The following is a 27830-nucleotide window of genomic DNA, read 5'->3' on the forward strand; positions in this document are numbered from 1 at the left end:
GGAGAGACAGCGCAGGAGAGGAAGGCCCTCTATGAGGTGGATTGATTCAGTGACTGTTATAACTGGAATGGGAGTGTCAGAGACAGTGCGATTGGTACAGGAAGAGCAGAGTTTAGGGCTGTTGTACATAGGATCACTATGAGTTGCAAGCGACTCGGCGGCACATAACAACAGCAACAACAACAACCACATAATTAAAATTACTACAAAGAAAAGTAGATGAAAATTATTTCAGTTAATATGACCTCAAAAGAATGAGACGATGAGAAGTAGAATAGTGGAACAGAGCCCAGCATGATTGCTGACACATAAAGGTACTCATTAAATTCTACTTATTAAATAAGGATTTTTTTGATTTCTAATTATTTGTAGATTTGGGTGAAAGGTACTATTCTTAGTGTCCTGAAATATTAAGATAGGCTGATACCTTTATGTTAAAATACCTTCCTGAATAGGTAATATAAACCAACTTTTATTAAAGCTTTAGATTATTAGTTTTGCATTGCTTTCTTTATCACGTTTTCTCTTTGCTTTTGGATTAGATTTTAATTAATAATTTCAGGTGTTGAGAGATAATTCACCATAGAACTTGCATTTCTGTGCATTTTGTGAGCAGAGGCACTGCCTATTCTCTTTTGGACTATCTCTTCAAAGGCAGCAGATAACCTTTTGAGATAAACACAGTTCTTTCTAAAGTTTAGGTTTACTTTGGGAGTGTCTTTCTCCAGAGTAGAAGGCAGATGTGATTACTGTTTAACGAAATAAAGATATTCTCTTCCTGTAGGGCAAGGATGGTATTTCATTGTGGTTTTGATTTGCATCTCTCTTATTGCCATTGATTTTGAGCACTTCTTCATGTGTCGTCCATCTGAATGTCTTCCTCTGTGGAAATTCTTTCCATGTGTCATTTGCCCATTTTATCAGTCTTTTCTTTGTGGAGCCCCAGGAATATTTTGTAAACTTTTGTAATGAGACCCTTGTTTGAGATGATATTGCCAAATGTTTGTTTCCAGTTGGTAGATTTTCTTTAAACTCTGTTGGGAAAAGGGTTTGATGAGCACAGAGATTTAATCTTTAGCAAATTCCATTCTCAGTTTTATCCTCTCCAGACAGAGATTTGTACATCAATGTTCATAGCAATTCATTCACCATCTCAAGAACATGGAAAAAGCTCAAATGTCCAACCACAACTGAATGGATTGAGGACTTGTGGTATATTCACACAATGGAATTCACAGCACTCAGGAGCAACAATTTAGAAGAATATTATATAACTCGAGAGAGACTGGAGAGCATTATCTCAAGTGAATGAACTCAATCTCATAAAGACAAATACTGCATAAGACTGTTACTATAAAAATAGAAGGATAACTAGAAAAACATGTATGGGGATCCAAGGGAGAAAGGAGTGGAAGCAGATGTTTGAGGCAGAGATGAAATCATAGGGTTGCACAATTTGGTGGGTGGAGGGAGAGGGTAAAAGAAACAGGAAAGATCTGGTGGGGACCTGAAAAGACAGGGTAATAATGGGCCTAATCCAATGGTTATTAATTTTCTAAAACATAATGTATGAAACACAGTATGAATGAAGAATAGCGTGAAACACAATGTATATGATCTTTGTAAGCAAACCAAGATAATTTTTTTTAAAAAAAAGATATGGTGTGTCTGAATAACCTCTTGGCAGGGGTGATGTGTGGAGATGAACAGAGGCTGTGAGGGGAGATAGATGAAGATGGTAGAAGAACGATACCATAATATTTCAAAGCAGCCTAAAGTAACTCATGTTTATCAAAAGCTGTATTGGACTCTACCATCTTGAAACTTCTTAACTTTTTTTGAGACAGAGGTCAACATTTTTGTAAACAATCTGCTCTGGACTCCTCAGGGCCTTATTTAGTGTGACCACATTGATTGCTGATGGCTGAAAGTGAGTATGATTATTCTGGAAAAAAAACTGATAGCAGAGTCCAGCTTATTGGGTCACTCTGTTTATCCTTCTGTCCCCAAGTCCATACCTTCCTTAATATTACTTAAGTGGCTCTGGCAACATGCAGGGCCTCAAAAGTCTCAGTGTGCATGACCCTTCTGACCTCTGTATAATTTGACTATTTTAATGCTGCCTTTGGGAATGTTGCCTACTTTCATGTATGGGGAGAACAATCAGAGTTGTTTAAGAGATGTGCGGTAACTTCTTGTTAGCTTCATGGTGAAACCATTTTATTCTGTTTTATATCATAGGGACTTTCATCAGGCGTCATCGAATTTCTCTCCCACCTCCTAATGAGGACCAATTTTATACTGTATATCATTTCAATATCAACATAGACATTGTCTTTTATGGTAGAACATTCAAGATTTATGACTGTGATAAATTCACAGCAAACTTTTTGAAAAAAATAGGAGTCAAATTAAATTCACCAGTGAAGTGCCCAGAAGATCCTTATATGAAAGAACGGAAAGAGGTAAGAAGCTAGTACATTTGAAAGTTCTGGTTTGCCAAATGAGAATTCTTTGTTGTTGTTGTTTGCCATCAAGTCAAGCATGGTTCATAGTAACCCTATGAACAAAAGACTTGAAGTCTTTCTATTAATATCATCGTTCCTCAAACTTTATAAAGTTTCCAGAGGCAAGTTGTTTAGGAAGTGGAAGAGTTAATAAAGGGCATTGATACTACTGAAGTAGTTGTGAGAGCTTTTGAGAGCCATAGTTTATGTTTTATTCTCCATTGAGCTAGAGCTTTGAAAGGGTGAATGTCAATATCAGTGCAGGAATGACTTTCTCCCTTTCTCTTCACGAGTTCTCTCATTCTTCCCTGCTTTCTTTCACTGTTACCTGGATTTGTCTCCCTTCTAGCATCCTCATTCCCATTCCTGCCTCCACTCTTTCACTCTCTTTCCCACCCCCATCACTCTTTCTTCCTCTCCCTCATGGAGAGTGTTCCTTCTAGGCAATAGAAGTCTTTAAGTGAGCCACTGAGGCAGGATAATTTCTAGGAGTCCAAGATGGGCTTTGTGGTTACTGTTAGTGTAAAAATTTGGCCAGCACTTGCCCATCTTGTCTTTTACATTTTACATTTCAGTTGCATAAAAATCTTTGTGTCTTAGAATTTATTTATTGAATCAAACTTTGGGTATAACTATTCATTCTTCCTTGTGGCTCCCAACTTCTCATTTGGTGGCACTGGATGCAGAGATTGAATAGAAGAATTAGGAGGGGTGTAATTTTTGATGTATCCTCATTAGAGAAGGATACTTGTTTTCCAGGTCTGAACACGTTAACAGAAGAAAGAATCAGTAGTACTAGTATTATTGTTTTATTTTTAAAGTTGTGGTCTAGATTTTATATTACACTAGAAAGATTATTTGTTAGTGGATAACTCTCACAGTTTCCTTGCTGGAACATTAAATCTCTTGATTCTTACCCTGATTTTCATTATTGTAATTGGTTTTCTGTTTCTTTTCTTATTGAAGTATGATTATATATAGTAAAATGCACAGAAATTAATATATAATTGGATATCTTGAAAGAAATTTCTATAACTCACACCCAAGCCATGATATATAACATTTATATACTCCCAGAAAATTTCTTTTTTACTTATTCCAATCAGTCTCTGTCCTCACCTCAGAGCAACCACTGTTTACATTTCTACTCCTATGTTGTTGTTGTTGCTGTTATGTACCATTGAGGGACCTGCAACTCTTTGTACAACATCCCTAAACCCTGCTCTGTCCTGTGCCAATCTTATTGTCTCTGACAAACCTATCTGCATTATCCCAGTCACTGAATCAATCCATCTCATCGAGGATTTTCCTCTCCTGCATTGTCCCTCCACCCTTCCAAGCATGATGATGTCCCTCTCCAGAGACTCGTCCCTCCTTGCAACATGTCCAGTGTATGGTAGACGAAGCTTCAGAATCCTTGCCTCCAAGGCTCAGCCTAGTTTAACCCTCTCCAGGACGAACCTGTTCATTCTCTTAGGAGTCCATGGTATGGATTAGTTTTATAGTTTTAAACTTTGTAATTAATTTCCTTGCAGAGAGAGAATGCAGAAAACTTAGAATAAAATTATTTGATTTCTTATTAAGAGCTGCATATAGGTTCATTCATCCATTACAGCTCAGAAGTCCCAGCAGAAATATTCTTTAATGTTATAGACATACAGTTCTTCTGAGAAGTATATATTATTGGTCTTAGAATATCTAAAGTTAAATGACTGTGGCATTATTCCTATATGTATTGACAAGGAAAATACAAAGGCATTTGACTGTGTGGATCACAACAAACTGTGGCCAACTCTGAGAAGAATGGATATCTCAGAACACTTGATTGTGCTTATGCAAAACCTATACTTGGAACAGAAGGCTGCCGTCAGAACTGAGCAAGAAAACACTGTATGGTTCAAAATTGGGAGAGTGTATGCCGTAATGTATCCTGTCTCCATACCTTTTCAATCTATATACAGAACAGATCATCTGGGACGCTGGGCTTTATGAGGAGAAATGTGGCATCAGGATTAGTGGAAGACTCATCAAGAATCCGCGTTATGTAGATGACACAATTCAGCTTACTGACACTGAGGAGGACCTGAAGCACCTGTTGCAGAAGGTCAAAGACTGCAACCTTCAATATAGATTGAAGCTCAACATCAAGAAAAGAATGATTTCTCACCACTGGACAGATTGGCAGCATCATGATACATGGTGAAGATATTGAAATTATTAACAGCTTTAGTTTACCTGGCTCCACAATCAATCCTTTTGGTACCAGCAACCAGGAAATTAAAAGACAAATTGCATTGAGGAAAGTCTGCTGTCAGAGACCTCTCCAAAGTACTGAAAAGCAATGATATCTCTCTGGAGACTAAGTGCACCTGATCCAGTCTGTAGTCTTTGCAATTACTTGCTATGCATCAGTAAGCTGGACAATGACTAGGGATGATAGAAGGAGAATTGCTGCCTTTTAGCTGTGGTGCTGGAGAAGAGTATTTAATATACCATGGACCGCTAGGAGAACAAACAGGCTTGTCCTAGGGAGGGTGAGACCTTGTACACAAGGACTCTGAAGCTTCGTCTGACATATTTTGGACATGTTGAAAGTCAAGACCAGTCCTTGGAGAGGGACATAACACTTGGGAGGGTGAAGGGAAAGGACAAGAGAGGAAGACCTTTGATGAGATGCATTGATTCAGCTACTGGGGTAACAGGAATAGGTATGTCAGAGACAATAAGATTGGCATATGATAGAGCAGGGTTAAGGGCTGTTATACATATAGTCACTATGAGTTGCAGGTGACTTGATGGCACATAATAACAACAGCACTGACATGGAAGGTTTAGGTTTGTATATATTTTCTCCATATGTCCTGGGTGGAAAAGGTCTAAATAAGTAAAAACATTTTAGCAGCAACAAAAAGAATCTAAAAAATAAGTCTATATAAATTACTGTCTCTTGCATAGAGCTGTACTCATTAAGAGTTGATATGATGACAGTGCCAAAGAGGGAGAAATTGAGATTTTTTACCAAATTTTGCAATCTAAAATTGACTGAATATGCAATCAAGATGCATTAATGATAATTGGCAACTGGAATGCAAAAGTAGGAAACAGTGAAGAAGGAACAATAGTTAGAAAATATGGGCTTGATGATAGAAATGAGGCTAGAGATTGAAAGAATTTTGTATTTACAATGATTTGTTTATTGCAAATACTTTCTCTAAATGACACAAAAGACAACTTTACATGTGGATTTCACCTGATGCGCTGCATAGGAATCAGAGTGACTACATCTGTGGAAGAAATCATTGGAGAAGCTCAATATCAGAAGTCAAAACTAGGTCAGGGGCAGTCTGTGGGTCAGATCATCAATTACTCATATGCAAGTTCAAATGGAGGCAAAAGAAAAATAAGTCCACAGGAACCAAGGATCAATTCCATCAGAATTTCATGATCATCTTAAAAATAGGTTTAAGGCATTGAACACCAATGATAGAGGAGTTGTGAGATGTTATCCATGAGGAAAGCAAAAAGTCATTACAAAAATGGATGGGAAAGAAAAAGTAAAAATGGATGTCAGAAGAGACTCTAAGAATCAAATCCCTATGCACATCCAAAAAATTCTCCAACAGGGTAAAAAGGGAAGGCACAGATTGGGAAAACAATATTTGGTAATGACATGTCAGATAAGGGTTTTATATATAGAATTTATAAAATACTTGAGCACCACAGGAAGATAAAGGTAAACAACCCAATTGAAAAATGTGCACAGAATATGAACAGACACGTCACCAAAGAAGACATTCAGATGACAAACAAATACATGAAGAAATGTTCAAAATCCCTAGCTCAAACCAACTATGAGATATCATCTCATTCCAGTAAGAATAGCAAAATTTAACAGATCAGCAAACAACAAAAGCTGGCGAGGTTGTGGAGAAACTGGAACTCTTATTCACTGTTGGTGGGAGTGTGAAATGGTGCAACCACTATGGAAGGTTGTACGGCGCTTTCTCAAAAAGTTGCAAATAGAAATACCATTTGACCCAGCAATTCCACTACTGAGAATTTACCCTGAATAAACCATAACTGCCACCCAAGCAGATACATGCACACCTAGCTTTATTTCAGTTTTGTTTGTGATAGCAAAGAGCTATAAACAACCCAAGTGCCCATCAACAAAACAAATGGGTAGAAAAGCTCTGATATATTCACACAGTGGAATACTATGCTGCATTGAAAAACAAGGAATTCATGAAATATTACACAGAATGGGAGAAACTGGAGAACATTATGCTGAGTGAATATCTCAAGTCACAAAAAGACAAATGTGGCATAATGCCACTGTTATAAAAGAAGATATAGAGGTTGTGGGGAGACTGAGAAAGATGGGATAAATTATGTATACTCCATTGAAACAGATGAGGTTAAAGAACTGTGTTTAAAAGGGATATATGATTAGATATTATTGTTATGACAGGAGTCCAGAATGAAGGTAGCATAGTGGAGTGGACTTGGAGGGGAAGGATTGAATAACAATGAAAGAATTTTTTTCTTTTACTTTCCAAAAAGAAAAGCAAATTGGGGAGGGAGAGAGATGGGCAAAAGTGCAACAATGAATGAATGGAAATCCAAAGTCTCTGTAAACTTTCATTAGAATACATTTAAAATACATAAAATAAAAAAAGAAGAGACTCTAAAGATTGCACCAGAACATCAAATAGACAAATCTAAAGGAAAGAAATGTCAGAGTGAAAGAGCTAAACAGATGATGTCAAAGGGCAGCTTGGGAGGTCATAGCAAATTATTTTAGTGGAATTGGAGAATAAAAAGGGAAGACCCCGCTCTGTATTTCTCAAGCTGAAAAACTGAAAAACGAATTTAAGCCTCATGTAGCAATGTTGAAAAATGCTCTGGGCAATATATTGAATGACTCAGAAGGCATCTAAAGAAAATGGAGGGAATTTACAGAGTCACTGTATCAGAAAGAATTGATTGGCACTGAAAAATTTCAGGAAGGACCATATGAACAGGAGTCATTGGTAATGAAAGAGGAAATGGAAGCTGCATTGAATCCATATTGACAAAAAATGAGGTCCCAGGAATCGATGGGGTACCAATTGACTTGTTTCAATTAACAGTTGCAGCCTTGGATGCACTCATCAGTCTAAGCCAGAAAATTTAGAGGATGGCTGTCTGGCTAACGAATTGGAAGATATCCATATTTGTTCTTATTCCCAAGAAGGGCGATCCCACTGAATGTGGAAATTATTGAACAATATCATTGATATCACATGCAAGCAAAATACTGCTGAGTATCATTTAAAAAATGTATGAAACAATATATAGATAGGAAATTGCCAGAAATTCAAGAGGGATTTAGATGAGGCCGTGGCACCAGGGGTATCATTGCTGATGTCAGATGGATCCTGGCTGAAAGTAAGGAATACCAGAAGAATGTCTGTATATGCTTTATTGACTATGCAAAGGTTTTTGACTGTGAGGATCATGACAAGTTGTGGCTGACATTGAGAAGAATGGGAATCTTGATTGTGCTGATGAGGAACCTGTACCTGGATCAGGAGGCTGTTGTGCAAATGGAGCAGAGAAGCATTACATAGTTTGGAACTGGGAAGGGATTGGGTCAAGGATGTATTCTATCTACATAAATATTCAATCTGTATGCTGAGCAACTTATACAAGAAGCTGAACTCTATGAAGAGGAAGGCGGCATCAGGATTTGAGGGAGACTCATCAATAACCTGCATTACTTAGATGACACAACCTTGCTTGCTAAAAGTGAAGAGGACTTGAAGCACTTCTTGCAGAAGATCAAGTAATGCAGCCTTCAGTATGGCATCTCAATATCAAGAAAACAAAGATTCTTAGAGGAGATTGAAACAATGAAACTGTCAACAGCTTCATCTTGCTTGGATCCACAATTAACACCCATGTTAAGAGCAGTCAGGAAATATGGAGACACATTGCACTGGGAAAAACTGCAGGTTAGGGACCTGTCCAAATTTTTGAAGATTGGTGATGTCAGTTTGAGGACTAAGGTGTGTCTGATTCAGGTCACAGTGTTTCAGATTACTAGCTATGCATCTGAGATATGAACAGTGAATAAGGATGACAGAAAAAGAACTGATGCCTTTGAGCTGTGGTGTTGGAGAAGAGCACTGAACATTCCTTGGACAGCCAAGAGAACAAACAGCTATGTATTGGAGAGCGTGCAGCTGGAGTGCTCTTTGGAGGCATGAATGATGAGGTTTTTGCTCACATACTTTGGATATATTGTTAAGAGGTGTTATTTCTTGGAGAGGAACATGACATTGGAAAAGATGGAGGGTCAGCAAGGAGAGGAAGACCCACAACTAGGTGGATTGACACAGTGACTGTTGCAGTAGGCTCTTCTGTGTCAGGAAGTGTGAGGATGGTGCAGGACAGAACTAGGTGCAGATTTTGTGTTCATAGGGTCTCTATGAGTCATACTGGACTCGATGGCACCAAACAATAACAACAGCATGACATGTTCTTAAGTTTGAATGATGATGCATAAATGAAACAGAACACTGTGATATTTCAAAGATTTCTAAAAAAAATCTGTTTTGTGCCAGGAATTGAGAAAATCAGCAAAGAAATATTTTAAATAATTTTCTTTTAGATTGGGAGAATCATTTTAGCATTTATTCCATCAGGAAGTAAAAACCTTCAGTAAATATAGAAATCTGTGGAAAACTAGGAGTTTAATAAGCTTTTTTGTGTTTACTTCTTTTGTGTTTTCTGACTTGAAATGTAAAGTTAAAGCTAAGCAATTTAACTTTAACTGAAAATACTCCCAAAGGTATTTAATCAATATTGTATTTTGTAGAGCCTTACAGAGCTAATGAAAGAAACATTTTTCAATTGTTATAGAGGTCCTATACTTTAATAGCCAAAGAAAGAAGAGACTGAAAAATATTGAACATATACCTGTCTGGGCAGATATGAAATATCAAAAATTTACCAGTAAGAATACATAACTCAAATTTGAAAAATAGTTGAGTTTCCAATTAGTGATTTCCAGTTAAAGCTTCCTTGAATACAATCTTACTTAGCAACATGTAGGTATAATTGGTATAGTTTTTCTCTAAGATATGACTGAAGTTATGCAAAGAGGGAAGAGTTAATTGGTTCTAGTGGTAGAGCATAAAGCCTGGGCAATATTACTATGCCAATTCAGAAATACTCCATTTGCTTTGCTCACATTTGCATTGGGTTTTCATATCCTCAGTGTCTCAAACTTAATGAGCAAAAGAAAACCTTAAATATGTTTATTTGCTTGCCTTCCTGAAAACCTTGGAATGAGTAAGAAAGATAAAATTATAGATAAGATTTTCCAGAGAAAACACAAATGGTGTTTTCAGTTGAAATATAATTAAGTCAGGATCACGAATCTTAAGTTGTCAATGACTTGATAAATGTACGTGATTGAATAACCAACATGAAACTCAGTATTTAGAGTAGTTTTGTCACCCCAGAAATTTCCCTTGTCCCCCTTTCTATTACTATTCTAACTTCTATCACCAAAGATTAGTTTTTACCTGTTCTTAAATGAGAATTTTAAATCTTTGAGGAAAAAACCATTTTTAAATATATTGCAGATATATAATATACTAAAATAATGTTTAACATGAAAGTAATCTTAATAGTTTCTTGTCTATATTTTTATGGTATGTCATAATAATTTTAAAATTTTTTAAATATCACAGAAAAATCTATAGAAATTTTTTATTACATTTGATTGTTTGCATCCCAGAAGTGATTATGCAAAATGCAGAACAATTATTTAACTTTTCTTCATTTGCAGATGGCAGATCGCTTGCAGCCTTTACGTCCTTATGAATATGACAACACCCTGAAGCAGTTCCTTGAGCATGATAGACAGGTTTTACGTTTCTTCTGCATGTGGGATGATACAATCTCACTGTTTGGGGACCGTAGAGAACTCATCCTCCATTACTTCTTGTCTGATGATACCATTGAAATCAAAGAATTGATGCCACCCAACTCAGGCCGGGATGCTATGTCATTGTTTCTCCAGAGGAAGAAGCTACCCAAGGTGAACAATGGTACATTACCACTTTCAGAGTTTGCTTGTAAGCTAAAAGATTCAAGTCATCATGTGGATTGCCATGTGTTATGAATATGTGATGGTATTTACCATATTGTTGTTATTAATGTGCTGTCAAGTGGACTATAACTCATAGCAACCCTATGCACAATAGCTCTGAACCCTGCCTTATTCTGAGCCAATATCACTGACTCTGACACACCTACCTCCGTGACCCCAGTTACTGTGTCAATCCAACTCACCTAGGATCTCCTCCCCCGGTGGGAGATCCTCAAGCATACAGGAAGAATGTCCATCTACAAGAACAAAATCCCCAGAGCAACACGAACAAAGTATGTAAGAAAGAGCATAAACCTCAGTGCCACCAAGAAACACATAAGCCGCACCCAATCCAAGACAGACCAAGGAGTGAGCTGGGAAGCTCACGGGAGATTCAAGAAGATACTCCAGCAACACAACCAAAACTATCAATTAAAAAGACAGCCATAGCCACACTCAACCGATCTCATGTACAGCAAAAAAGGCAGAAGACCATAGGCAGACGGGATCAGGTCCACATTAGCAGCTAGACTCAAATCATCGATCAGTAGCACACCAGAAACACACCGAAAAGAAAACCATGGCAAGACAGGAGAATATAAAAGCAGAAAAAGAGAGACCTCCTACCTGGGTGATATTAACAAGAAAGCAGTCACCTACCAACCGCAACCACCCAAAACAAAAAAAATGGGAGATTGAACCTACCAACAAGCAGAACAAAAGAATGACTCCTGGAAATCGGATTCCAAGAAATGAAAAAATGACCCAAGGCAGTATAAACAGCACAACAAGAGTCAACATGACTAACAACGAACAAGAGAGAAACTGCACAGCTCCAGTACGAATACAAACCCATGAAAAAAAGTCAGAGAACATGCAAAGAACAAATACAGCATGCTGGGGGTAAGGCAAACAAAGAAATAATAAAACACAAGAGAAAATACCAACAAGAGAATTGACAATCACACCTACAAACCTAAATTCAAACCGAGAAAAAAAAGAAATCAAAATCATGGCTGGAAGTGGACACTGGACCCTGCCTCCTAGAGCAAGCGGACAACTATGAACAATAGCAACACACACAAACACACACAAACACACACACAAACAACCATAAAAACCGCAAAGAGAAAGAATGCAACATCAACTCCCAATACAAAGAACACCAAAATCCGACGATGCCCAAACCCCTAATACAAAAACGAACAATACAACATATAACAGAAGAAATCAGACCAGACACCCTTAAATAATCCCCCTAAACAAGAGAAAGACAACAAAACGAAACACCAAGAGCAATGTGGACTCCAAGGCATCACGAAAGACACTTGGAAACATAGAAAAAAGTCCCTGCGAAACCAAAGGTGTGAACAAGTAGAAGCAGGTGCAAAGAATGGGGAAAAACCAGAGAAAAAGAAAAGAAAAGGAACATGTGCGTCGGGGTAGGCGGGACAGTGAAGTTAATGGTAAGAACTACAAGGAAACTATCTCTCATCTGAAACGAAAAAATAATACCCGATAAGAAACCCACCCAACAATAAGCAACCCAATTAAGACAAACGAAGAAGAAGAATCGATAAGCCACGACTGAAATAAAAAAGGCTGCAAAAACCCAAAGGACAGCAAAGCACAAAGAGAGTACAATAAGAGAGACAGCAACACAAGGTGAACCCACAAAGGAGAAAACACAAACAAAGAAAAACACTGGCAAAAAGAAATCAACAACTAGTACATGAAATAGGAGAAACAGGAGTGGAGAAAAAGCAGAAATGAAAAAGAAAGAAAAGGAACACATAAAGATAGATAGACCAGGAAATAGTGAAACGAGAAGGAGTGGTATTACCGTTACAAGCTCTCGAGTCGCAAGCGACCCAGACAGACACTAAATACAACAGCCCGAAACTCCACGCAGGCCGGGAACAACCAAATAGTCGTCCATTTCCTCTAGGTTTTCATTTGCTTGAGTATAATTTTTCATAATATTCCAATGTTAACCTTTTAATTTTAGTTGGTTCTGTTGTGACATTGCCCATTTCATCTCTTATTCAAAATTATTCGTGTCTTTTCCTTCTTTTTTTTGTTAGTTTTGCTAGTGGTTTGTCGATTTTATTGACCTTTTCAAAGAATCAACTCCTTGTTTTGCTGATGGTTTCAGTTCTTTTTCTGTTTTCTAATTCATTTATTTCTGGTCTAGTTTTTATAATTTCAGGGTTTTTTTTTAGAAGGTGTCAGGTTTTCTTGCTGTTCTTTCTCAATTTGTTGGAGATGTTGGGCTCAAGAGTCAATGATCATTTTTCCCCCTACCTTTTGATATTTTGGCTTATTGCTATAAATTGACCTCTTATTACTGTTTTGGCTGTTTCTCAGAGTTTTTGGTAAGTGGTGTTTTCAATGTCATTTGTTTCAAGTAACTTTTTAATTTCATTTTTTATTTCTTCTAGTACCCACTTATGTTCAAGCAAGGTGTTGTTCAGCTTCCAAATGTATGGGGGGTTTTCTTTCCTTTATCCTCCTGTTATTAATTTCTAATTCTATAATATTGTGGTATGAGAAAATGCTTTGTATTATTTCTATGTTTTTTAATTTATTGATGCTTGCCTTGTGACCTAGAATGTGATCTCTTCTGGACAACATTCCATGCGCATTGGAGAAGACGGTATACTGTGTTGTTTGGGGGTGCATTAGCTTAGAAATATCTATGAAGTACAGTTGGTTTACTCTGTGGTTTAATTCTTGTGCATCTTTGTTAAGTTTTTTTCTGATAGTTCTGTCCTTTCTTGAGAGTGGTGTATTGAAGTCTCCAACTGCTATAGTAGTGTTGTCTATTTCCTTTTTCAGTTTTGTTAATGTTTGTTTAATATATTTTGCAGGTCTTTGGTTTTGTGCATATATATTTATTATTGTTTTGTGTTCTTGTTCTATTGTATTGCATTATGTAGTGACCTTTCTTGCCCTTTGTGATAGTTTTGCTTTGACATTTATTTTATGGGAGATTAATATTGTTACTCCTGCTTTTTCTCTGGTTGCCATTTGCTTGGTATATTTTTCCCATTCTTTTATTTTTAATCTTTCTTTATCTTCATTTTTCAGGTGTGTCTCTTTTGGTTTTTTTATCCAATCTGCTACTCTTCTTCTCTTCAGTGATGCATTCAAACCATTCACATTCAGTGTGATTATTGAAAGGCAGGGTTTTATTGCTATCATTTTATTGAGTTCTTTTGGTGTTGTTGCTAGTAGCATTGGTCCATCGTGCTTTCTGTGGTACCTCTGTAAGAAGGGCATCTCTCAGTATTTCTTGCAACACTGGTCTTGTTTTTACAAACTCTCTTAGGTTCTGTTTTACTGGGAATATCTTGATCTCTACCTCATATTTGATGTATAATTCTGCTGGGTACAGTATTTTTGGTTGACAGTTGTGTTCTTTGAGTGTTTGATATATGTCCTTCCACTCTCTTCTTGCTTGCATGGTTTCTGCTGAGAAATCTGCACTTAATCTTATCTGTTCTCCCTTATACCTTACTCTTTTCTTCTCTGTTGCTTCTTTCAGGATTCTCTCCTTATCTTTGGTTCTGGCAAATTTAACTATGATATGCCTTGATGTTTTTCTTTTGGGGTCTAGTCTATATGGTGTTCGCTCAGCTTCTTGAATATATGTTCTCTCATTCCTCATTGTGCTTGGGAAGTCTTCCTCTAATAATTCTTCCACCACTTTTCGGTGCCTTTACTTGCTTCTTCCTGTTCTGGATTCCAATGATGCAAATATTATTTCTCTTGATGGTGTTCACATTCTTAAGTTTTCTTCTTTTTCCTTCCTTTTCTAGTCTCCTTTTTGTTCTAGCAGATCGTTGGTGACAATTCTATCTTTATTTCAGTGGTTCAGTGTTCCATTTCTTCAACTCTGCTCAGGTGTCCCTTCATCATGTTGACAGCATCTGAAACATTGGACCTCATATTTGGATCATGGTTTCTTGTTTTTCCAGTGCTTCTGATGCTTCATTTGTTTTATCTACATTGTTCTGAAATTTTTTAAGCTCTTCCTGGTTTTTTCTTGTAGTATCCTGTATGTAATTCTTCAAGTTTGTCTTTCGTCCATTGAAAATATTCAATCATTGTTCTTTTAAATTCTGTGTCAGAAAGTTCCATCAGACTATTTGGCTTCAGGAAATCCATTGATACCGTGTCACTCTTTGGGGGTAACATCTTGCTTTGCACTTTTGTAGTGTGCGAGATAGCTTGCTTTTTTTGAGACTTGATATGTTCTTGATCTGAAGACAAAGCTCTAGAGATCAGTTGGGCAGCTACTCCACTTGTGTTTTTCTCTGAACTTGTGACTCAAGGGAAAGGTCAATTCAGAGCCTGTGAGAGCAGTCTCTTATAGGTATGTCAGGCCAAGGTGCTCTGGATTAAAGACAAATTGATTGACTGGATGTGTAGGTACAGGTGTGGAGCCAAATGGGATGGAATAGGTATGAGGATAGGGTAACCACTTGGAGGAGTCAACCACTTGCAAGTCCTGACTCAGCCTCAGGTGTCCGGGTGTACTCACGATTTGGGTCCCTACTAAAATTCCAGCTGTCTGTCTCCCACCCAGTGGTTTTCACACAATGGTCCCTGCCCAGCAGCACTTACCCAAGTGCCCTAGTGCAGTTGCCTCTACCCAAGGAGGGTCTTGAGTCCAGCGGGACCCGAGGAGATTCATTCAAATTCTCACCAACTCACTTGCCTCTTGATGGTCTGTGGTGTCCAAAAAAGTTTAGTCAAATTCCCACTGGCCCTCTCATTCCTGGGAAGTTGGTGTGACCCAAGAGAGCTCAACCAAATTCCTACCAGTGGACTTGCCCTTGGGTGCTCTCCCAGGCAATTGGTGGTACCCAAGTGAACCCAGTCAGGATCCTACCAGCCCTCCCAATCGTGAGTGGTCGGTGGGGGCACAGAAAAATTCAGTCAAATTCCAACAGACCCACTGGTTCTTAGTGGGGCTTATGAGAAGTCAGTCAATATCCACCTACCTTCCTCCTTCCAGATCAGTCCCACAGCAGCTCGGCTGTGTTCCCGTAGCGCCAAAATTAATTGTGCCAACAAAAGTTCTGATTCAAAATCCTACTGTCTATGTTACACCATATTGTTAGGTCTATGTCATGCCTGAAGGACTCTCTAGTGGCCCTGGGGCACAACCAGCAAGGGTGGGGTGTGGGGTTGGGGTGCCTCTGGGAGGGGGGCATGGGGCTGGAGATCGTTCACAGATATTAAGCTGCCAATTCACCTGTCCTCAGTACATAAGACTGCCCGCGTCCTCTGCACCCGTGTTGCCCTGTGCCAGCATAGCTCTGCGCCCACATCGCTCTGCTGAGAACACTTAGCCTTTGAAGGATTGTTTTTATCACTTTAAAAGGATTGCTTTCCCCTCTGCCCCAAATATTTTCAATCTGCTGTTTGTTTATCCTACAGATAGAGAACATTTGGATACAGAGGGTCAGCTGTACACATACACATATGTGCAGGTACTTACACAAACCCACATTCACACAAACAAACAGGAATAACTTAGAAATATAGCAACCTTTCATGAATTAGCTATTGACTAATAGCAATGACAGGTACCTCTAATGGCCTAGTAGTAAGGAGTTGCTCTGCTAACCCAAAAGCTTGTGGTTTGAATCCACCAGCTTCTCCAAGGGAGAAAGATTATTTCTTCCCATTTACAGCCTCTGAAAACTCACTGGAGTGTCAGCTATGAATTTCTTACAACTCAACAGCACATAACAACAACAATAGCAATGGCAGATTTTGTATTTTAATTAGACTGATTTCTACAAACATATATTGTCATTTGGGAGCTGATGTAACAGAGCAGAAATGGCATAGAGACTTGGTTTAAAATCTTAATTCTTGTGTTTATAGTTGCATGACCTTGGAGAAGCCAGTAAATCTTTGAGTCTACTGTCCTATGTGTAGAATGCTATTAATTTCCCCTCCTCTTGGATGAATTGTAAAGATTGAATAGGATGTTGTTGTTGTTGATTGCCATTGAGCCGAGTATGACTCATAGTGACCCTATGAACAAAAGGCCTGAAGCCTTTCTATAACTATTGCCATTTGTCAAAGTTCATAGAGTTTCCAGAGGCATGTTGTTTAGGAAGTGGATGCCACTCCTGCTTCCAAACTTGTCTTAAACTAGGAGCTCCACCAAACACTGTCCACCATGGGTAATCATTATGGCATTTGACACCCCAATGGCACAAGGTTCATAATCACAGCAATCCCAGGTTACCTCAGTACAGCATATTGACAGAAGAGTTCTGTACCACTTAGAAGAATGTTCCTCCAAAATATATTTACAACAGACTTTTAAATACAAAGTTCTTCCCCAAAGTCTTGTTGACTCTAAACAAGAGGCTTAAATAAAAACAACAAATATAGTATGTTTTGTTGTTATGTGCCATAGAGTAGCCTGTGACATAAAGTGACCCCTATGTACAGCAGCTCTGAATCCTTCCTTGTCTTGAGTCAGTAAAAAATACTGTATAAGGACAGCATTTGTACCTATAACCAAAACAAAAACCACTGCCATTGAGTTGCTCCTCAATCACAGCAACCAGATTTCCCAAGCTGTAAATATTTATAGAAGAAGAGTACCCATCTTTCTTCCATGGAGTAACAGGTCAGCTTGACCTGCTGAATCATTAGCAGCTTGACTTGTTATTTACTACATAAAAAATAAATTTTACACACATAAAATTATAAATATTTTTTCACAGTTATGTATTATATTTTAATTCTCCTGTGGATAATACACAGGCATATGTATATATTTTAAACTTAATTATTGTTGTTGTTGTTGTTGTTGTTATGTGCCATCAAGTTGACTGTGACTCATAGTGACTATGCACAATAGCTCTGAACACTGTTCTATCCTGAATCAATCGCACTGTCTCTCATACACCTATTTAGCTCCGTTACTACGTTAATCCGTCTCCTCCAGGGTGTTCCCCTCTTGCACTATCTCTCCATCCTTCCAAGCAGGATTTCCTTTTCCAATGACTGGTTCCTTCTGGTAACCTACCCAGAGTATGTCAGACAGAGCTTCAAAATCCTTGCCTCCAAGGAGCAACTTGGTTTCACCTTCTCCAGTACAAACCTGTTTGTTCTTTTTGCAGTCCCTCATGTGTGTTCAGTACTCCTCCAGCATCACAACTCAAAGACATAAATTTTTCTTTTGTCATCCTTAGTCATTGTCCAGGTCTCTGATGTAATTGTGAAGAGACAAGTAATTGTGAAGACCATGTCCTGGATCAGGTTCATCTTGTTAGTTTCTAGACTAACACGGTTGCTCTTTAGCACTCTGGGGAGGTCCCTGACAGCAGGGACAGCAATTCATCTTTTGATTTCCTGACAAGCTGAAATTCTTAACAATCTCAGTCTCTTCTCCATTTATCATGACACTGCCAATTGACCCAGTGCTGAGAATCTTTGTTTTCTTTATGTTGAGCTTCAATCCATATTGAAGACTGCAGTCCTTGAACTTTTGCAGGTCTTCCTCATTTTCAGCAAGCATATTGCAGGTTGTTGATGAGTCTTCCTCCAGTCCTAATGCCACATTCCTTCTCATAAATTCCAGACTCCCAAATTATCTATTCTATATACAGATTGAAAAGGTATGGAAACACTCTGACACATTTTCTTCCTAATGCCACATTCCTTCTCATAAATTCCAGACTCCCAAATTATCTATTCTACATACAGATTGAAAAGGTATGGAAACACTCTGACACATTTTCTTCCTGATTTTGAAACATGCAATGTTTCCTTGCTCTGTTCTGATGCCTGCTTCCTGGACCAGGTATAGGGTTCTCATGAGCACAGTCAGGTGTTCTGGGATTCCCATTCTTATTAACATTAGCCACAATTTGTTGAGTTCAGCACAGTCAAATGCCTTTTTATAGTCACTGAAAAACAGATAAACATTTCATTGGTACTTTCTGCTTTTAGCCAAGATCCATCTGACATTGGCTATTTTGTCCCTAATGCCTATTCTAATCCCAGCTTATATTTCTGGTAGTTCCTTGTCAATGTACCTTTCAAGGCATTTTTGGATAATCTTTAGCAGAATTTTGCGTGTGTGTGTGTGATATTGTTTGATATTTTCTGTAATTTGTTGGATCCCCCTTTTTTTTGGAATGGGAATAAATATTAATCTCTTCCAGTCAGTTGGCCAGATTTATTGATACAACCTGGTAATCACATCCAGGAAACCATCTGTTTGTTGAAATAAGTCAATTGGTATTCCATCAATTCCTGGGGCCTTCCCCCCAATTCCTTTCTTTTGATCATATATTGTATCATGAAATTCTTCTGTGTCAGACAATTATTTTTTAGTACTGTGTCTCTGTGTACTCCCTCCATCTTCTTTGGGTGCTTCCTGGGACATTTACTATTCTTCCCATGGCATCTTTAAGTATTGAAATTTAAACTCAAAGAGATGTATGCACACCATGTTTATTGCTACATTATTTACAATAGAGAAGAGATGGAAGCAACTCAAGTGCCTTCAATAAACGAATGGATAGAAAACCTATGATACATGCACACAATGGAATACTATGCAGCACTGAAAAACAATGACATTTTAAAACATTATACAAATGTAGGAGCCTTGAGGACATTATGGCAAGTGGAGTATCTTAGTCACAGAAAGACAAATGCTGCATAACACCAGTTATAAAATAGGACAAATATAAGGGGATTGGGGAGGGAATGGAGGAAGAGAGCATTAGAACAGATGAGAGGAAGAACTGTCCAAAAGGAATTTATGCTTATGCATTATATGTATGAGAACAATCTGGAACAAAGATTGCATTGTGGGGTGGGCCAGGCAGGGAAGGTGGTGAGGAAGAATGTGCAACGATGAATAAATAAGGGGGGGGGAAGAAATGCTAAGCAAGTTTATCCCTTTTGATTTCCTGATTCCAGCTCTTTGCATATTTCATTATTGTACTTTGCTTTATCTTCCCAAGCCACTCTTTAAAATTTTATGTTCAACTCCTTAACTTCCTAATTCCTTCCCTTTGCTTTGCCTTCTCAGCACTCAAGTACAATATTCAGAGTCTCTTCTGACATCCATCTCAAGTCTTCCTCCTCTATCTCTATAGTGACCTTTTGCATCCTTTTAAAATTTTTTTTTATTATTATTAATTTTAATGAAAATTTACAGAGACTTTGGATTTCCATTCATTCATTATCGCACTTTTCCCCCTGCCCACCCCTCCCGTCCAGTTCGCTCTTATCTTTGAAAAGTAAAAGAAAAATTCTTTCATTGTTATATAATCCCACCCCCTAAGTCCACTCCACTATGCAGCCTTTGTTCTGGACTTCTGTCATGACAAAAATACCTATTCACATATCGCTTTTAAACAGTTCTCTCCCTCATCTTTTTCAATGCAGTATATATTATTTATCCCATCTTTCTCAGTCTCCCTCCAACCCTGATGTCAGTCCCATTTTACAACAATGGCACTATGCAGCATTTGTGTTTTGTGACTAAGCTATTTCACTCCCATGGCTCATCTGGTTCATCATGGTTCATCAGTGTTCTAGACCTCAACCCTATTCTAAGATGGTTTTTAGGTTCATGTGGAATAGACTCAAGGTCAAATTTTGTTCTTGTGACTTTGTTTTAATTTTCTTTACCTTCAGCTTGAATTTGCACATAGTAGTTGATGGTCTATTCCACCATCAGCACCTGGCTTAGTTTTCACAGCTGATATTGAGTTTCTCCCACAATTCTTTCTAGAGATGTAATTAATCTGAGTCCTGTATAGGCTATTGGGTGAAATCCATTTATATAGCCATCGTTTGTGTTTCTTATAAAAGATATTTGCAATGAATAAATCATTGATTATGCAAAACTCTATCATTCTGTCTCTAGCCTCATTTCTGTCACCAAGTTTTCTGATCCTTCTTCCCTGTTCCCAATTTTTGCATTCTAGTCACCCATTACTATGAATGCATTTTGGTTGCATATTCTATCAATTTGTGACTGCAAAAGTTACTAGAAATAATCTATTTCCTCCTCTGTTTGTTGGTACATATTGAAAAGGTTATTTTCACATTTATTTTTGATGCAAACAACCACTGGTCATTTGGTCCTCACAGGAGGCTCTCCCTGAATCTTAGGAGGTTATGAGAGGCAGTATTTGCTCCACAGGGGGTTTTGGGAAATGCACAGCAGGTGGCCAGGATGTGTAAGAGAAGCCTTTGTAAAGATTGATTTGAAAAAGAGACTGAATATAAATGATAATGACATACCTGACATTTGTGGTGTGCCTTCACAAAAATTTCTTCATTTATTCAACAAATATTGTTTGAGTGCCAAATTTGTGCCAGCTCTGGGGTTACAGTGATTAAAAAACCACATTATATATACTGAGAGTCTTGTGAAGGAGAGATACAATAGGAGTGGGTTTTGCTTTGACATTAAACATCTTTTGAGAAAGAAATGAATAAGTAGTATTGTTATATTTAGTCAGATGAAAAAGCTCATGTTCTGGGTAAGTAAATACTTGGTCGCAAATCATGTATTTATTAGTGGTGTAGAGAGAGTTGTTTTCCAAGTTTACTTTTTCTCTACTCTCAATAACTGACTTATACCACTTGTAGTATACAGTTTATGCATTTTAACTTCTATTTTATGCCACAAGTGTCAGAGATGATGCTGAATACTCATTTGGAAGGGATAAACTAATTCCTAGCAATGTATGAAAGTTAATTAAGTTATGACTGCTCAGACCACATCCAAGGCATGAGGGAATTGCTCCAGCTCACCATTTCTTTGAGAGGCCTGACCCTAGTCTATTGCTCTTCCTTTTAACCCTGCTTTCTTTCTCAGGTCAGCAAGTACTTGCTCAACTCAAGGCCAAGCAGGTGACAATGCAGGATAAACAAAAGAAGGCAAAACATGAGTCGTTCTAAGGAATTTTTTTAGTTTAGTGAAAAGGTAACAGCTGTGAAGCACTTAGAAAACCACAAAAAGTCATGTTATCTCTGTGGGAGATGCTATTGAGATCTGGGTTTGGGATCCAGCACGTAGAATGAGAAGGTCCAGAGGGAAAGATGGACTTTATCAAGGGCCTTGAAGGGTCCATAAAGTGTGTAGAATGGCCTATATAGGTGGTGTGAAAGTATATGGAAAGGTGAATGGAATATATACCTTTGTCCTGCTGCCGGAGAAAAGCCATTCAATATTTATGTCCTGGTTGAACCCTTCATATAGCTTCATAATTGTGGTAGAGCCCCCAATATAGTGGTTCTTTTGCTCAAAATTTGGCTTTCCTAGACCATTGTCTTTAGCTTGTAAGTGTTCTTTTCTGCTTGCCTAGAACTAATCTTGCTGCCTCATCTCTTCCTGGCCTGCAAATATGTGACCTATCTATATCGTCAAAAGCTTTGTGAGCCATTTACTCAAATAGAACATGTTAACCTATCCTCAAGGGGATTGGCTAGTTTCCCCATTAAATTGAGCAGATTCAGTGGCAAAAAATGGAGATCTCACAACCAAAAGGAGAAGAGAAAGCAGAAAATATAGCACATGTCCTTTAAGGCTCGAGATTCCTGTGCCAGGGATTGTGTCTTGTTGATTCACAAGCTGTCTGGACTCAGAGATCTTGCTGTTAAATGTGAAGCTCTTTGGAGTGAGTTGTATTTTGTGTTCACTTACAAGCTCTTGGGACTGAGGGATTTCATCTTCCTGATAACCAGAATTAGATATAGCTTGTTAACTTTCCTAATAAATCCTATAACCACGTCTTGTCAAGTCTGTGTGGTCACTACAGTGGATTTCTAACCCAGTAAGTGGGTGCAGGAATGTCGAATGGCATGGTTTTACCATGAGAATTAGTTTTGTGTGGTGAATGCTGTTGAGGGCAATTCCACCCTGTGGAGTTAATAGAGGTTGGACTCAGCAGTCATTATGTTGTCTTTATTTGAATTACTGAAGCCATATGTCAAATGTGTTGATTTTGTCTTTCAGTATGGCCCTCCTGGAATTTATCAACCTGGACAGATAACAGATCATACAGTTCTTAATATCTATGGGGGCTTTTCAGTGAACCGAGTAAGTGGTTTTCTATTAGATAAATACAAGGTAAGAAATCTCAATTTTTTTTTACTCATTTCTATTGTGACATTTTGGAATCAGAACCATGGAGGGGAATATGTATTATGTTATCGTGAGATTGATTTTGGGGAAAATCTATGAGGGGAAAAAAACCCTCAAAACTTGAAACCAAACAATTGTGTATGTGCATTTCACTATTTATCATTGAATGAACATGTTTAAATGTCTCTTTCAGTATATGCATTGCTTTTCACAAATACTATGTTGCAAAAAGTAGTTAAAATATAAATATTTACTGCCTGCTTTTTGTTTTATTTTAAAGATTGAGTTATAAATTATATAGTTGATTTTTTAAAAAATGTCTTTTTTTCTTATGAGAAAGGATATGCTTTTCCTTGCAGGGTCTGTGATGCCAATGCTGTGTTCCTTTCTTTTTATTAGCCAGGAAAGTTACAGCAGGAGTTTTACAAAGATAGTGACCTGGCCATAGGAACCACCATCAATGTATGGGGAAGAAAAGTCCTCATTTGTGACTGTGATGAATTTACGAAGTGTTATTATAAGAAAAAATATGGAATTGGTAAGTGCCACAATATTATGTAGAAAATAATGTTGAAAAACTTGGACTATTTGTTTCCTACTTCAGACTTTTCCTTCAAGTTTAAAATGCTAAGCTCATAATTTTTTTTCACTGCTGTAGAGTTGTTACCAACTCATAACTACCCTCTAGGTCAGAGTATTACTACCCCATAGGATTTCCAAGGCTGAACACATTTAGGAGGGAGCAGACTGCCTCATCTTCTGAAGAGGGACTGGAAAGTTTAAACTGACAAATTTCTACCATCGAGATGTATTAACCTCATAATGCTCTCTAAAACTCAAATTTATTGCCATGGAGTAGGAACTGACTCATAACTGACCCTCCATCAAGTTTTTTTAAGGCTGTAAATTATAAGATAGGGACTTGCCCATTTTTCTCCCTTGTAAATTCTGGTGGATTCAAACCACGTTTGAGTTGGCTGTGCAGTTCCCTGTGGACTATTTATACCACTAGAGTTCATGCTAAGCTTATAATAGGTATAATTTATTAAGCTTTTGGTGTCTGCTAGACATCTTTCATATTTATTCCTAGCAATAATCCCATCAAGATAGGCTACTATCTCCCATTCAGAGATCAGGAAACTGAAGCTTGGAATGGATAGCAAGAAATTGGTGAGCTAAGATTTGAACTTTAGTCTACTTGATATTAGAGACTTATATTTCCCCTTCTCCTTCCTCTGATTCACAGTCAAATAAATGTTTTTGTTGGGAAATACAATGGATATACTTATTTGAGTTCTGCGAGAAATACACAGGCCAGTTTGCTCTACTCAACCAGATGCCCAACTTGTTTCCTCTTCAATATTAATGCTATTCATTCAGTTTAGTTCAGTTCAGAGTGAAAAACAAAAGCAATGACTTATTAATCTGCAATACTGAGAGATGCTAAGGGAAAAACTTGAATGATCCAGGAAACATCAAAATAATATGGATTTGGGCTTTACTCCCAGGTCTTTGATCCACTTTGAGTTGATTTTTGTGTATAGCTTTGATTTCTTTGTCGAATATCAGTTGGCCGTAGATATCTGGGTCTATTTCTGGGTTCTCAATTCTACTCCATTGGTCTATGTGCTTGTCATTGTACCAGTACCATGCTACTTTTGTTACTACTGCTGGGTAGTAGGTTTTGAGGTCAGGGAATGCTGTGCCTCCAACCTCATTTTTGTTTCTCAGAAGTGTTTTGCTTTTTGGGGGTCTCTTGCCTCACCAAATAAATTTAATAATTTCCCTTTCAATCTCCTTGAAAAATGAATTTAGTATCTGGATTGGGATTGGGTTGAACATATAGACTGCTTTTGGTAGGATTGTCATTTTCACAATATTGAGTCTTCCTATCCATGCACATAGTTGTAAGGAGAGACAGGTCCTTGGAGAGGGACATCATGCTTGGTAGGGTGGAGGGACAGCGCAGGAGGGGAAGACCCTCTATGAGGTGAATTGATTCAGTGACTGGGGCAATTGGGATGGGTGTGTCAGAGGCAAGCGATTGGCACAGGATTGAGCAGGGTTTAGGACTGTTGTACATAGGGTCGCTATGAGTCTCAAACGACTCAACGGCACATAACAACAACAACATCCATGAACAGGGCACATTTCCACATTTCTTTGTCTTTTATTGTGTCTTGCAGAAATGCTCTGTAGTTTTCTTTGTATAGAGCTTTTGTATCTCTATTAAAGTTCACTCTCAAGTATCTCAATTTGTGATTGGCTATTGTAAATGGTATTGCTTTCTTGATTTCCTTCTCTGAGTTCTCCTTGTTACTGTTGTTTTTGTTAAGTGCCTTTGAGTCATAGATGACTCATAGTGACCCAATGAATGAAAAATCTGAACACTTGTATAACTTTCATCATTTCTCCATAGAGAAACTCTATAAAATTTCCAGAGGCAAGCCATTTCAGAAGTGGATGCCACTTCTGCTTCCAATGTGTTACTGTAGAGGAATCCTATTGATTTTTTATATTGATCTTATATCCTGCCAGTCTACTAAATTGGCCTATTAACTCTAACAGATTTTTTTGGTGAGTCTTTTGGTTTTTCTGTGTGCACTATCATATCATCTGCATATAGCGACAGTTTAACCATCTCTTTGCTGATTGAGATACCTTTTATTTCCTTCTCTTGTAATATTACCCTAGCAAGCACTTCCAATATTGAAAAGACGTGGTGACAGTGGGCATCCTTGTCTGGTCTCTGTTTGCAAGAAAAATGTTTTTATTCTTTCTCCATTGAGAATGATGTTGGCTCTTGGCTTGACATATGTACTTTTCACTATGTTGAGGAAATTCCCTTCTATTCCAATTTTGCTGAGTTTCTTTATCAGGAAGTGGTGTTATATTTTGTCAAATGCCCTTTCTGTATCAATTGCTAAAATAATATGGTTATGATTCTTGTTATTTGCTTTGTTGTTAATATAATTAATTACATTGATTGTTTTTCTTATGTTCAACCATCCTTGCATATGTGTTACAAATCCCACTTGGTCATAGTGAATTTTTTTTTATGTGCTTTTGGATTCTACTGACTAGGACTTTGTTAAGGATTTTTACATCTATATTTATGAGAAATATTGGTTTCTAGTTTTCTTTCTTGGTAATATCTTTGCCTGGTTTTGGTATAAGGGTTATGCTTGCTTCATAGAATGACTCTGGAAGTGTACTTAAGAGACAAGCAGGAATCAAGCTTAGAAGCACTAGTCCAAGGTATAAAGAGACTGCCAAATACAACCAGAAATGCACAATCTGAAGAGAAGAGGATAAAATTGATGCATAGGACCTTCTAAAGATTAAATCCATGTGTGCATCAAAAGCTTTCTCCAACAGGGTGAAAAGAAAACCTACAGACTAGGAACAAACATTTGGTAATACCATCTCAGGCAAGAGTCTTATAACAAAATTTTACAGAATACTCTTAAAGCTCCACAAGAAAAAGACTGATAACCCAATTACAAAATGGGCAAAAGACATGGAAAGAATTTTCACAGAGGAAGATATTCAAAGGGCAAACAGACACATGAAGAAATACTCCAAATCACTGGCAATAAGAGAGATGCAAATCAAAACCACAATGAAGTACCATCTCACTCCAGTAAGAGTGGCAAAGTTTAACAGGACAGCAAGTTATAAATGTTGGAGAGAATGTGGCAAGAAAGGAACTCTTCTACATTGTTGTTAGGATTGTAAAATGGTACAACCATTCTGGAAGGCAGTTTGCTGTTTCCTTAAAAAGCTTACCATAGAAATTCCATATGACCCAGCTATTCTTCTACTTGAAATATACCATGAGAAAATGAGAGCTGAGGCACAAAAAGAGATTTGCACACCAATTTTCATAGGAACATTATTCACCATTGCAAGAACATCGAAACAGCCCAAATGTCCAATCACAAACGAATGGATTGAGAAATTATGGTACATTCACACAATAGACTACTATGCAACACACAGAAGCAATGATTTTGTAAATTATTACTTACCTAGGGAGGGACTGGAGAAAATTATTCTGAGTGAACTAACTCTGTCCCACAAGGATAAATATTGTATAAAACCATTTTTGTAGAATGAGTATAAGGATCCAAGAGGGGTGGGAGAATGTGGAAACAGAGGGATGAGAATGTGCAGGGGGAGGGGGATTAATCATGGGGTTTTACAATTTGATGGGGGCGGGGTGAGGGAAATAGAAAGAATTTGTTCTTAAAAACAATGTATTCAGATTTTGTAAATAAACTAGTAAAATAAATTTTAAAAGAATGTGGATGAAGTATGCAGAATGGCTGTACCAAAATGCCTTAGTTGACTCTAAAAAATTTCAAGGAGTACCATCTCAGCAAGATTCAGTGGTAATGAAGGATCATCAAGCTGCACTGAAAGAAAAGGCAAAAATACCAGTTAACATGTTTCAACTGATAGATGTGCTCACCAGTTAATGTCAGGAAATTTGGAGGACAGCTGCCTGGCTTACTGAATGGAAGAGACCCATATTTGTTCCCATTCCCAAGAACAGTAACCCAATAGAGTATGGAAATTATCAAACAATATCATTAATAACACTTGCAAGCAAACTGTTGCTGGAGATCATCCCAAAACAACTAGAACAGTAAGTACATTGACAGAGAACTGCCACAGAACCAAGGGATATCATTGCTGATGTCAGATACATCCTTGTTGAAAGCAGAGAATACCAGAAAAACATCTATGCAAAGGCATTTGACTGTGTGGATCACAGCAAATTATGGCTAACATTGAGAAGAAAGGGCTTTCCAGAACGTTTCATTGTGCTCATAAGAAATCTATAACTAGATGAAGAAGCTGTTGTCCAAAGGAGCATGGGGACACTGCATGGTTTAAAATCAGGACCAGGAGAAGATAAAATAGATGAATGGGACCTTCTAAGAATCAAATACCTATGTGCATCCAGAAACTTCTCTAACAGGGTAAAAAGGGAAGCCACAGACTGGGAAAAAGTGTTTGG

The 27830-nt window shown here is 37.8% G+C and overlaps 1 protein-coding gene across 1 annotated transcript in view; it reads left to right on the plus strand.

Moving 5' to 3' along the window:
* EFHC2 (EF-hand domain (C-terminal) containing 2) overlaps window positions 1-27830 on the plus strand; it is a 386962-nt gene that overhangs the window by 146167 nt on the left and 212965 nt on the right. The window contains exons 4-7 of the mRNA XM_006902078.1: window positions 2242-2465; window positions 10348-10599; window positions 22676-22789; window positions 23204-23342. Of these exons, the coding sequence (XP_006902140.1) occupies window positions 2242-2465; window positions 10348-10599; window positions 22676-22789; window positions 23204-23342 (729 nt within the window). The remainder of the gene's footprint in view (window positions 1-2241; window positions 2466-10347; window positions 10600-22675; window positions 22790-23203; window positions 23343-27830) is intronic.

Source organism: Elephantulus edwardii, unplaced genomic scaffold (assembly GCF_000299155.1).
Source record: "Elephantulus edwardii isolate Elephantulus edwardi_28Jun2011 unplaced genomic scaffold, EleEdw1.0 scaffold00365, whole genome shotgun sequence".
Classification (NCBI taxonomy): Eukaryota; Metazoa; Chordata; class Mammalia; order Macroscelidea; family Macroscelididae; genus Elephantulus; species Elephantulus edwardii.